Source organism: Lupinus angustifolius, unplaced genomic scaffold, assembly GCF_001865875.1.
Source record: "Lupinus angustifolius cultivar Tanjil unplaced genomic scaffold, LupAngTanjil_v1.0 Scaffold_267_11, whole genome shotgun sequence".
NCBI classification, from domain to species: Eukaryota; Viridiplantae; Streptophyta; class Magnoliopsida; order Fabales; family Fabaceae; genus Lupinus; species Lupinus angustifolius.
Genome location: NW_017727471.1, coordinates 18399 through 30378, shown reverse-complemented (window position 1 = coordinate 30378; position 11980 = coordinate 18399). Strand labels below are relative to the sequence as shown.

General features: G+C 30.9%; 1 protein-coding gene across 1 annotated transcript; it reads right to left on the bottom strand.

The window, feature by feature from the left end:
* Positions 1-1820: 1820 nt before the first annotated feature.
* LOC109340853 (subtilisin-like protease SBT4.14) lies at positions 1821-5604 on the bottom strand. The gene is made up of 11 exons (XM_019578615.1): positions 5445-5604; positions 5258-5349; positions 4936-5033; positions 4709-4852; positions 4471-4576; positions 3689-4202; positions 3418-3515; positions 3115-3339; positions 2914-3022; positions 2605-2818; positions 1821-2461 (listed from the first exon to the last, which is right to left on the bottom strand). Exons 1-11 carry the CDS (start codon positions 5580-5582, stop codon positions 1929-1931), a joined length of 2271 nt encoding a protein of 756 aa, XP_019434160.1. The 5' UTR covers positions 5583-5604; the 3' UTR covers positions 1821-1928.
* Between the last annotated feature and the right edge of the window lie 6376 nt (positions 5605-11980).

Here is an 11980-nt window from a genome sequence, read left to right as displayed (position 1 = left end):
CATTCGAATTTGTCATTCTTCTACACCTCTGATTTCCCTTCTGTTTTGCAGCCTTGATTCTCAATCCGTGAGCTTCACTTCTTGAAGCCTCTTGCACCCAATCTTGGCACTACCACAGATCCCTGATCCTAAAGCTCTTGATACCACTGTTGGAATTTAGAAACCAAGTTCCTTTGGTTTCTCTTTACTACATTACTTGCAGAATACGAAAGAGAAGAAGAAAAGAGAGTGTGAGAAGAAATCTTTGAGGAATTTAGAGATGAGAGGAATTGAGAGAGGAAAGGAAGAAGGGGAAAGTAATTCTATTTTTTCAATGTATTCAAATGCACTTCTATATCAAGCTTGATCAATTCTATTTATAGAAACTCATAACTAATTTGATTGTTATGATTTCTATTTATAGTAATGTGCTAAACTAACTCAATCATCCTATACAATAAGCTATGAATTACAAAAGCAATTACTACAAAATCAACAGACATGTGAGAGAAGAAGAGAGAAATATGAAATGAAAGGGGTGAAGAATATGGAGATATGAAATGATAATAGTGGAGAATTAATTCACATGTGAAAAGAGATTCAATCCCCTTTATTGTGAGATGTAATTTCTTTATAGAATAAAAATCAAATGAACCCATTAATCATTAGAATTAAATTGTACAATGAAAAAAAATGGAAGATTGACATGTTTTGGAGGAAAAGTTTTGATTGAGAGATTGACACATGTCATGAGGACCTTTAGTTTTGATGAGAGGTTAACACATGTCATATGGGCTTGAGAGATTGATGCATCTCATGAGGTAACTTTTTTTTGTTATATAGGTAATAGATAGACTCTATCATACTAAATGAAGGCTAAGATTGTAACTATAGTAGATATTATATTTTTACAAAATAAAACTGATACTAATCAAATTACTTTAAGTGATAATGATTGTTTTACTTTTAAGTTAAATTGTACCATCTTACTTACTATTATTTATTTATTTAATGTAAATTTAATGGTTAAAGTTAATTCATATATCATATATAATTAGGCAATGAAAGAAAGTCATTTGTGCCAAAATAATTTTATCTTTGTATCTCAAACTAATCAAAGTCATATTTGATAATTGTAAATTTAAGAATTAACTCAAATTTTATATAATATATATTTATCAAATTCTTATTGATGATATTGGATTGGGTATAGGGAAATGATATAAAAGATATAAATTTGTAGAGAATAGCAGTTAGGTTTGTGAGCAAGATTTCTTTATCTAAATGGTTGTTTAGATAACCTTGTGATGTGAAAAGCAATGAACCAACATTGACTGAAACTTGATACCTTTGTACAAGGATTTTCTGGAGGGAAAACAGAGGAATCGAAGGCTTCAGAGTCATTTCACAACTACATTTTGCAGCTCCCAAACTTTATTTTCTCTCCAAAACCCAACTCGCAAACAAAGTATAAGGAAATACGATATTTTGCATGCTTTCCATGGATTTTTCATTCACCATCACAATCAATCTTTTTCTTCTGCATGGTGAGAGAAAATAAGGATCACTGTGATTTCCATCACTTTTCGTCCAATTCTCCTAATTATATTTCTCTCTAAGGTTGTGTGTATTTTATAGATTTGTTAATGTGTGCAAATACCTTATAGGACATATATTATGAAATGGAGGTAGTGCCATTATGTCATTGGTGTAGATTGTGCCAATAACTTGTACATGCTTTCAACTTATGACAATGTAAATTCACCATGTATATTGAGTTATAACAGGGTTATCTTTGAGCTCTATCATTATTACAAAAGCTTTTCATAAACTACTAATAGGAAAAGTTCTTCATACATTCATATAATTGTTATTCAGAAGGAGTGCTTAAAGCAATAGCATTCAAGCAATGCTACTTGCATGATTTTAGGTACTTTTAACCATAACATTTAAGGACTATAGATAACAATAGGGCTCCTAACAGTGTAACGAGGGCTTTTCCAAATAAGGGAACCTGATAAAATTTGCATGCTTTCCATAGATTTTGCTTTCACCACCACAGTGAAGCTCTTCTTCTGCTTAGTGTGAGAGAATATGAGGCTAGTAGGCTTCACTGTGATTTCCATTCCTTTCGGAGATTTGATAGTGGCATTGTAGATGGTTGGAGAAGGACCTACATTGGTCACTCTTCTCCTAAAAACTCCTACTGTTGTGCCTTTATTGCTTTTCGCGCTTAGTTGCATGCTCGGATAGTTGATAGCATCATAGCCAAATGCAGGAATCAGAGATGTGCAATTTATGGGAGATCCGACTAACACCGATAAAGTGGAACCGTTATAGCCCTCATGGCATAAAAACTGGATATAAGCTAAGTCATCCATGTCATAGACTAAACCCGGGCTCACAGCTCTTGTTGGATTTACTTGACCAGCACCGTAGGCAAATTCAGCTTCCTTGTTAAATTTCTGGCTTATAGGTTTAGCTACAAAAAAAGTATAGACAAGTCAAGTTTAAGCCATCTTAATAGATACGAAGCTATGACTTGTTGCACAATCAATGCCTTTATATTTTGTATAGTATGAAACAGATGAAATAAGAGAAGCCGAAACAAGCCTTAAGTTTCACCTGTGGTGATAATGGCAGATCTGATTGCAGCAGGAGTCCAATCCGGGTGAAATGACTTCACATATGCTGCTACTCCGGCAACATGAGGGCATGACATGGAAGTACCTGACATTAGTGTAAATTCGGAAAATTGTGTATCGCCTTTCAAACCAGTGAGTGACTTCTTAAGTGTGAAAGATGCCAATATGTTAATGCCTGGAGCTGTAATATCAGGCTGCATAGCTAGCTTTATGGTTAACATACATGGGAATGGGAAGAAACAAATAATTGCTAACTATATAACGGACGAAAAGTTGAAATTAATCGTACCTTGAGAACATGTTGGGATCCTGGATTTGGACCCCTGGAAGAAAATGAAGCAACAAATGGAGCTGGCTTTTTAATTTCATGGCTCTTATGTATCACTGCTGATGGTGATCTTAATTGAACAAGAAAGTTATGTTATGAGATAAGGAAAATTAGTAAGTAGAGAAATATGTACCTATGAGAACAAAGAAAAGCATGTTTTACCTTGTGGATTGTATATAATTGGTTATAGTTTCACCTATGCTATTATTCACAATGGTGGCAGGAGCCATGAAAATTTGAGCAACATCAAGAAATTGCTCACTTTCAAGTACAGTACCAATGCCTCCAATTCCTTTCACAACAGCTTCAGTGCCCCATGATCCTAATCTACAGAAAACAAGCTTCCCTTTCACCTTTTTTGGGTCTAAGGAACCTTCATAGCAGAATCTGTCAATGCATTTAAGTGTTCTTTGTTAATGTCGAAAAAATTAGCCAGGTGTTGTTGTGAAAGAATAAGAAAATTACTTAGCATTTTCCTTGTTTTCGGAGTTTCGGGCTGCATCAATCCCATCAATAAGAGGATACTGTTTTTGTTTTGGATTGAAAGCACTCACTCCTGCCCCCTGTATGCATGGATTTACACTATATTCATCACAATAGTTAATCATGGGTGTCGAAACCCTGGTTGCGAAATTAAAGGTTGACTAATAGTGAATACTATTCCTTTTTTAGGTTTGTGATGAAATTACTCTAGTAGTTAGGCAGAATATGTTATTGCATACAAAATAAAACTTACAGAAACATTCTTTCCACTCCCCAACTCTATAGTGCTCTTGAAATCCCTGTCAATGCCACTAGCTGCTACTGTTACAATCCATGGCGCATTATTCGTGACAGTAGCCATATTCGGACCATCATTTCCAGCCGAAGCGACAGTGATTATGCCTTTCCTCATGGCATGAAATGCGCCAACTGCAATAGAGTCCTGTACATAATTTGCATTCCCTCCACCTATTGAAATGGATATGACATCGACTCCGTCATGTATAGCGGCTTCAAACGCTGCAAGTATGTCCATGTCTGCACATCCATTGGTTCCCCAACATACTTTGTAAATTGCCAACCTGGCCGATGGCACTGCGCCGCGAGCAGTCCCTTGTGCCAGCCCAAAGAGACTTGCATTTGGGACCAGATTGCCTCCGGCTGTTGATGCAGTATGAGTGCCATGGCCATCTACATCTATGGGAGATAATATGTCAGATGGATCAGGATTTCCATCAATCTTGAAGTACCTTGCTCCTATAATCTTGCTTCAAGTTTTCCAATAGAGTTGCCAAGAAGATATGCATAAAGTTAGCTTAAGGCATACTAAAACTTTGTGAAGTTTAATTAAAAACATGCTGATCAATAGGATTAAATATAGAACCTCCTTCATAAATCAAAAATAGCATGTTAGTATAACTAGTTTGTTTACACTTATGATTACAATAATTAGTGATAATGATACTACCAAATATATGTTAAGTCCAAAGATTGAAAAATATAGTGACACAGTGTACACAAGGATAGAGATGTTACTTATTGCAGCCTGAGAAATTAGCATACTGATCACAAGTTCCTTTCCATTTTGTGGGTGGAGGACCAAATCCATTGTCTTTGAAGCTTTGAAACTCGGGAGTTATCCCTGATTCACCAATATGGAGACAGTGTTTTGAAATTGAATTATGAAGTGCCGTTTAAATTTACGTAATGTATGAAATCAAGAACAAGGAACTACAACAAAGAAAATGAAAATGGTAAGAAAGGTATGGTGAACCTGTATCCAAAAGAGCCACAATTGTGTCACTCTCTGATCTCAATTTTCTTTTAGCAGTCAATGGTAACCCAACGAAGTCCCATGATCGCGTTGTGTGTAGCTTGCGGTACTGATTCGGAAACACCGAAAGCACTTTATCCATGGCTGCACTTATGCAAAAGGTAAAAATGAGTAAATGTACATAATTTAAACAAATATGAATGAACCATAGAAAAATGATCACATGCCAGATAAACTGTTGGCTTCATCCTCAGACAGTTTAGCCGCAAACGCGTTAAAGCTCCTTGTGTAGCTGTATCTTATGGATTCTTTGGCTTCATGGTGGCTGCTAAGTAAGCACAAATTAAAACCAAAAAAATACAGTGAATACAAAACAAAACAAAACAAAACAAAACAAAACACATTTCTTACACATGGTTTTGAAATGATGCCTATAATTTAAGAACAATAAAGTACTTGATTGGACTAGAGCTACATAGATAACTTTTTATGTGATTCTATGCTTGAAGAGTGAAGGATAAAGAATTTATATCAAGTTAATGAGGCTACCTTCCTTTAACTGCTGATAGAACATTTAAATGTGTCTCATGTGCAATGTCTCTACTCACAGGATTATCTCTCAAGAAAACAATGTAAAAGTTCTGCATACAAGTAACATTGTGATCAAGCTCAAATATATAGGAAATCAAGTATTCTAGCTAATATAAGGGTTCACTAAGGGAAAGAAAATATTTGCCTTTTGATCAACACCATTAACTAAAGCATTGCTCAATAGGATCAACAACAATGGGAACCAAAGAAGGGAAATGGGGTTGGTTAGTTTCTTTATAAACATGTTTAGTAGTGACATCCTAGGCTTATGTGACATTAACATAAGAAAAAAACAGTTTATAGATTGTCTCAAAGAAGATGCTTATATACCATTAGAAATCTTGCAAAAGAAAGGATAAGAATACAAACACTTAATCAATGTTTGGGTTGGGGAAACTTGTAAGACAGATTACATAATTTCTAAATCCATCTTCTACCACAGTCAATGTCACATGTATAGCCTAGGATTGCTTCTTTAGGAGAAACTTTTATTAACATTCACATTTTAATTACATTTGTAGTCTTACTAATAACAAATATAATTAAAAGGTGCTGGTGAGCGGACACTAAGCGGACACTAAGGTTGTTTATCGTGTGATCATGACTTCAAATACTAAAATCAATATCATTTCTTATAACTTGGATAAGGTGATTAGTTCAAATCTCATATCACATTAGTTTTGAGCCTTGTGTGCATTAGATTATCTACCCTAGATGTTAGTATTTTATTAACAATGAAGGTTATTGATGACTTCTTTTTTTCTCTTCTTATTTAGGATAACTTCATTATTCAATTTAGGCCTAGAATGCATGGATTAGCTTGTGAGTCATGTATAAATCTCATATTTTTTTACTTGGGTTAAAAATGGATGAATGATGAGAAGTATAAAGTTTGAAAAGTTTAATTATAGAAGCTCCAAGATACATCATTGTCAAGTGTAGTAGAGATATTGCTTAAAAACCAAGAGCCCTTGACATTAGGATCTCCCCTATTCCTTGAATTCCAATGCAAGCGTGTGAATATTTACCAGACATTATTTAATTTCCCTCTGGTCATAGCTTGAAGTTTAACCTAATGAGACACAACTTGAGATTAAATTTTGATAGCAGTATTTTTACATTTCTTATTATCATGTATATATTCAACTTTCTTCCTATTAAATATTTAACATAACATTATCATGAACTTAAATATTTGACATTTTATTGAAGTAAAACAAATTTTCCATCAATTAATTTACAAGTTTGGTGGTTACAATTCCTTTTATTGGTACCAGTATATCTCTTTGATTTTTTTATTTTATTTAAAAAAACCTTATTTATTTAATCTCTTAACATAAAACCAAAATAACATGGCTAAAAGTACAATTTTAATGTCATAATTTCTCACAATTTAGGTTTTGTGAAAAAATGCATGTACATGATATTATATGAGTTTTATACACTATCAATATATCATTCATCGTTCATCATTCATATTTAATCTTCATTGAATTTAAAAAAAAATAATTTAAATGAATGGTGAATAATGTACTGATTATATATAAATCTTTATACGGACAGTGCATAAATATTACACTTTTTTATAGAAAAATGTACATTATTATTAGACCATCATCCATAATTTATTTTTAATTATCATTTATTTTAAAAAAAATGAATAGATATTATAATCATATGTTGTAGTTGAAAAGTTATAGGCCAATAATCTTTTACTTGGGTCCTAAAAGAGTAAAAGGTTACCCGGATGTATCCATCTTGATTATTTAGGTGTATTTTTTTTACATTGAAACGAAACAAACAAAAGGCATGTCCAAAACAATTTTTTGTCAATCAAATTTCAAGTAGATTGTTCCTCTTATTAATGGTAGTTACTGCAATTATTGTAACAATATCAATTCTAAAATATGATCACTTATTTTACTTGGTAGTTATGTTTAAATTGACTAGTAGGAGGAAATAAATTATGAGATATATACTCTACAAAGAAAAATAACAATGTCCTGCTATAAAAGTGATGTGTAGAAAGAGTTTAGACATTTTTTAGTACTACTAAAGGAATCATTCACCTTTTGGGTAAGAAACCAACCATTTTCAGGATTTGTGGCTGCACCTCCGAATAAGTGTCGTTCTCAAAAATCAAACTTTTAACTTTTTGATCATCCTGCGATCTAGCATGACCTTGCAGCACTAGACCCTCCCAACATCTTGTTGGTAGAAATGTGAGGGAAAAGGTGAAGCTATAATTTGATCTTCATACCCAAAAAAGGTGATCATACCAAAAAAACAAGCTATAATCTGATCATCTCACACTTTCTACAATTAGTTTTATAGCCGTTGGATCAACAAATGCATCGAACCAGAACATCACGCTTAGTGGTCCCCTAATCACCAAACATTTAATTAAGGATTGTTATACTTTAGATTTGCATTGTTTATCTCTGCACTCTAAATCCAACACGTTTAGTTTAGATAAAAGTATAAGTACTTTGACATAAATAGCATATTTACACATGCCACTCTTATTGCTTGACATGTGACAACCCTTAACCCAATACCACTCTTGTTTTTAGAAAAAGGGTCCCCATAAGGAAACACCAAATACAAATGAAGAAGGGCACTTTAATTATTTTAATGGACATGCTAATTGGTGCTTATAATTTATGGGTAGGTAAGAGGTTCCTATTTGAAAATCTAACTTAGTTGCTTTTTAATTTTTAACTATTTTAGAAATAAGTTTTTTAATAATTTTATGATTATCTTAATAGAAAGATAATGAGTAGAAAATTATAAAACAAAATGGAATTTATGGCAACTATTATTGACAATTTGGGCAAAGCCTACAAGCTCACCCACATTTATTGGATATTAAATATATATATATATATATATATATATATATATATTTTTTTTAATTATATTTTATAATAAGTTACCCTTACTTGACTATAATTATAAATTTATTATATAAATATCATATTATTCATGTAATAACTATTTTTACATATCGATTATTACAAAATATATAATTAAAATTAAAAATTTGTTCGGTATCCACAAATACTCGCTACCCACATGGGTACCCGTAAATATTGTGGGGTATAGAACGAGAAAACACTACTTACGCCTGCTCGACCTCGTTGTCATCCGTAATTAAATCCTGACCAAAAAGTATAAACAAATATGAATATCATGGTGAAGAATTTGCCAATAGAATCCAAATCATGATGGAATGGTGACATGTGTCTTTCGAACAAATTTATCAATATTGATTTTAAATTATTTTTAAATAAAAAATTATAAATTGTCATAACTATTGTAACCTCATATTCTAGAAGGAAGTAGGAAAAAAACAAAACGTAAATAATTTTATAAAAATATTTATTTTTTCTATCCCATAAAATATATAATTTCATGTGTCATTTATTATAATTGATCAAAAACATAATTAATTATAATAAATATATATAGAATAATACATATTTTTGGAATATATATGCTCAACCAATAGGAAAAATGTACCTTAGTGGCTTAGTCTAATTTCGTCATCACCACCACCATTTTTATTTTGAGATGTCGACCATACTCGATATTATCATCATCACAAGCACTTTGAACTTTGAAATATCCACCAACAAAAAATACACCTTTGTTTGGATGCAATTGCAAAGTTTCACTAGTAATAATTAGTTTATCATTAACTCTTGCCGATTGTTCAGTTTAATGCTTTATTTATCTTAAGTTTACTTAATATATATAATTCATTCATTTTACAAAGTATTTTTTAAGTGATAAAATGAATATTTTGGAGGTCATAAATATTTTGTACAATTACACCCAGGGACCATTATAAGTATAATGAGTGATGTATGGTGATAGAATCTTTCCTATTTGTAAGTAATTTTACACAACAATGAGAACATTCTAATGGGGAATTAAATTTTTAGATAGGAGTGTCAAGTGTGTAAAACTCCTAGTTTAAGCGATAACTTGGCATCGTCTTAGAGCATTCACAATGGTACAATCCATTTTTTGTTTTGAAATGGGTCCAGTCCACTGATTATTTTATATTTGTTTACACATTCAAATAACTTAAGCAACTCAAATTAAAATCACTTCAAATTGTGCAACTCTATTTCCGTTCTTAAATGGATCTCACAAACCTATCCAACATTTATCTTCTCCCTCACTTTTACTTTATTTTATTTTATATGTTTTCTTCTCTCTCTTCTTTCAATTATTTATTCATTTTTTAATGTTGTTCAACTATAAGAATTGTTCTTATTTTGTTCATGGTTGCGAAATAAAAACAAGACCATGGTGAAATTGGAATACCAACGTTCTTATTTAGTTAAGAATTCTTTTTTTCTCACAATTGTAAATGCTCTTAGGTAAGAGGATAAACTTTATGTTCCTCTATCCTGAACAAATCAGTGTTTATCAATAAATAAATAATAGCATTTTATTTTAAAAAGTAATACATCAAATTGCGACAACAAGTAAAATAACCATAAAGATGGATGGGTGTCGATATTTCTACACATAGTCATTCATAAATATTGGGCTTTTCTTCATTCTCTTAGTTATAAGCCCAATAGTTTGATGTGTAAAATGCTCCCCATTATCTAAGTTGGGGCTCCTATCAACATATTTTGAAGAAGAGAAAAGAAAAACGGTTTATTTCATAAATTCTATGTTACAAAAAGTATTTCTAGAAACTAAGCAATTCTCTTTGAGGGGACCAATCTCACTCAAAGAAATCTTTAGTCTTGTTGAACGAGAGTCATTGCTTGTTCAACAAGTATTGTAAAATTTATTGTTTAATTCTCGCTTGGTGAGAGATTATATTATTTAATAAAATTAGGGATGACAAAAAAATTTGACCCATAAGTACCTGTTGAAACACTGCAATGAATATCGCAATGTACTTTATGGGTGAGAACGAGTTTTATAATATCCACCATGTGGTTACCTGTAAATTTATAAATTTAGATTTTTACTAAATTTTTATATATATTATAGTTTATTATTATTATTTTAAGATTATATATCATATACTTTATTGTTATTTTATATTAAACACATATTTGATTATGATCATAAATTTATCATATAATTTCATATTATTCATGTGATAATTATTTTATATATTAATTATTACATAGTATATAAATATATAATTAAAATAAAAAATTCATTGTGTATTTGCAAATATCCGCTACTCACACGAGTACCTACAAATATTGTGGGTTTAGGAACGAGAAAAATACTACTCGTGTTCGTTGCCATCCCTGAATGAAATTCTCCTTCATACCAAGTTAAAAACAAAAATGTATCCTAAACTAAAATAAAATGTATGGAAATTTGGCTTTGAACCCTAGACCTACAAGTTATAATGACCATCATACTAGCAAGCACGCTATTTAATTTGTATACAAATTATTATCTTAACACAACAAAAAACGATGGTTATTGTTTTTCCTTCGCTAATTTATTTTTCCTTTTTGTCTCGAATGAATGCGAGTCTAACAATGTCTTCTTCAGATCTCACTGCTTGTTGTTGTCCTTAGAGAAAAAAAATCATACTTGAATGAACTTTATATATTACTAGTGTATCTAAAAAGTGTTTATCAACCCACATTCTTATTTTATGATATTAAGTATTAAATTTGTATTTTTTATTTTAGAGAATTAAAATGTTTTTTATTGGATGTACTTCATTGTTATATGCTATGAAGCACGGATTCGTCAAATACCCTCACGTGTCGGTGTCCGACACGTATCCGACACGGATACTCTCGGATTCACGAAGGATACGTATCCATAGAGTATCCAAAAATTAAAAAAATAAAATAAAATAAATAAATATTAAGACACGTATCCGATTCGTTTTCAATAAAATATAGAATATATGGATTCGTTTTCACTAAAGTATAGGATATATAGATTCGTTTCCAATAAAACATGATAAGATAGATTCGTTTCCAATAAAACATGACAAGATAGATCCGTTTTCATTAAAATAGGATAATATATATTTGTTATGGAGGGCAATGATTTTAGGATAGATTCGTTTTCATTAAAATATGATAAGATAGATTTGTTATGGAGGACATCGATTTTAAATTTCCATTATATTTTTTACTTCGGATATTTTGATTTACATTTATAATTTTATCATATTTTATGTGTTTTTATTATTTTATACGTGTATCCCTGAACGTATCGTATTCTGTATTTTGGAAAAAATGCATGTCGACGTATCGGATACATATCGTACCAGACACACGTATCAGTATCCGTGTTTCATAGGTTATATGTTTTGTCTTATTATAATATCCGACTTAAAATGAGATGTATTAATTATAGTTATTTAGGATTACATAGTTTTATTTTAAAAATAAAAAATATTTAGGGCAAAATAGGAAAATAGAATTATGATGATAGTTATTTCAAATTTTGACTTTATATATTTAAATTATAGATAACTACATCATCCACCATTCATGTTTTATTATTATTGACTCTTTGAAAAAAGTAATATAAATGAATGATATATTAATTATGTATAAATCATTACACTGACGAGTATACAAAATTATCTATTAATGATATAACTTGTCTAGTACACCTAATTTAAGTATAGTATTTTTTGATATAAATGAATTAATTAATTTTTCA

Coding starts and splice junctions, on each gene's coding strand:
- LOC109340853 (XM_019578615.1), bottom strand. CDS start 5,582: ATGTTAATGTCACATAAGCCTAGGATGTCACTACTAAACATGTTTATA. Junction 5,350..5,444: donor TTAATGGTGTTGATCAAAAG/GCAAATATTTTC, acceptor ACTTGTATGCAG/AACTTTTACATTGTTTTCTT. Junction 5,034..5,257: donor CTATCAGCAGTTAAAGGAAG/GTAGCCTCATTA, acceptor CTTACTTAGCAG/CCACCATGAAGCCAAAGAAT.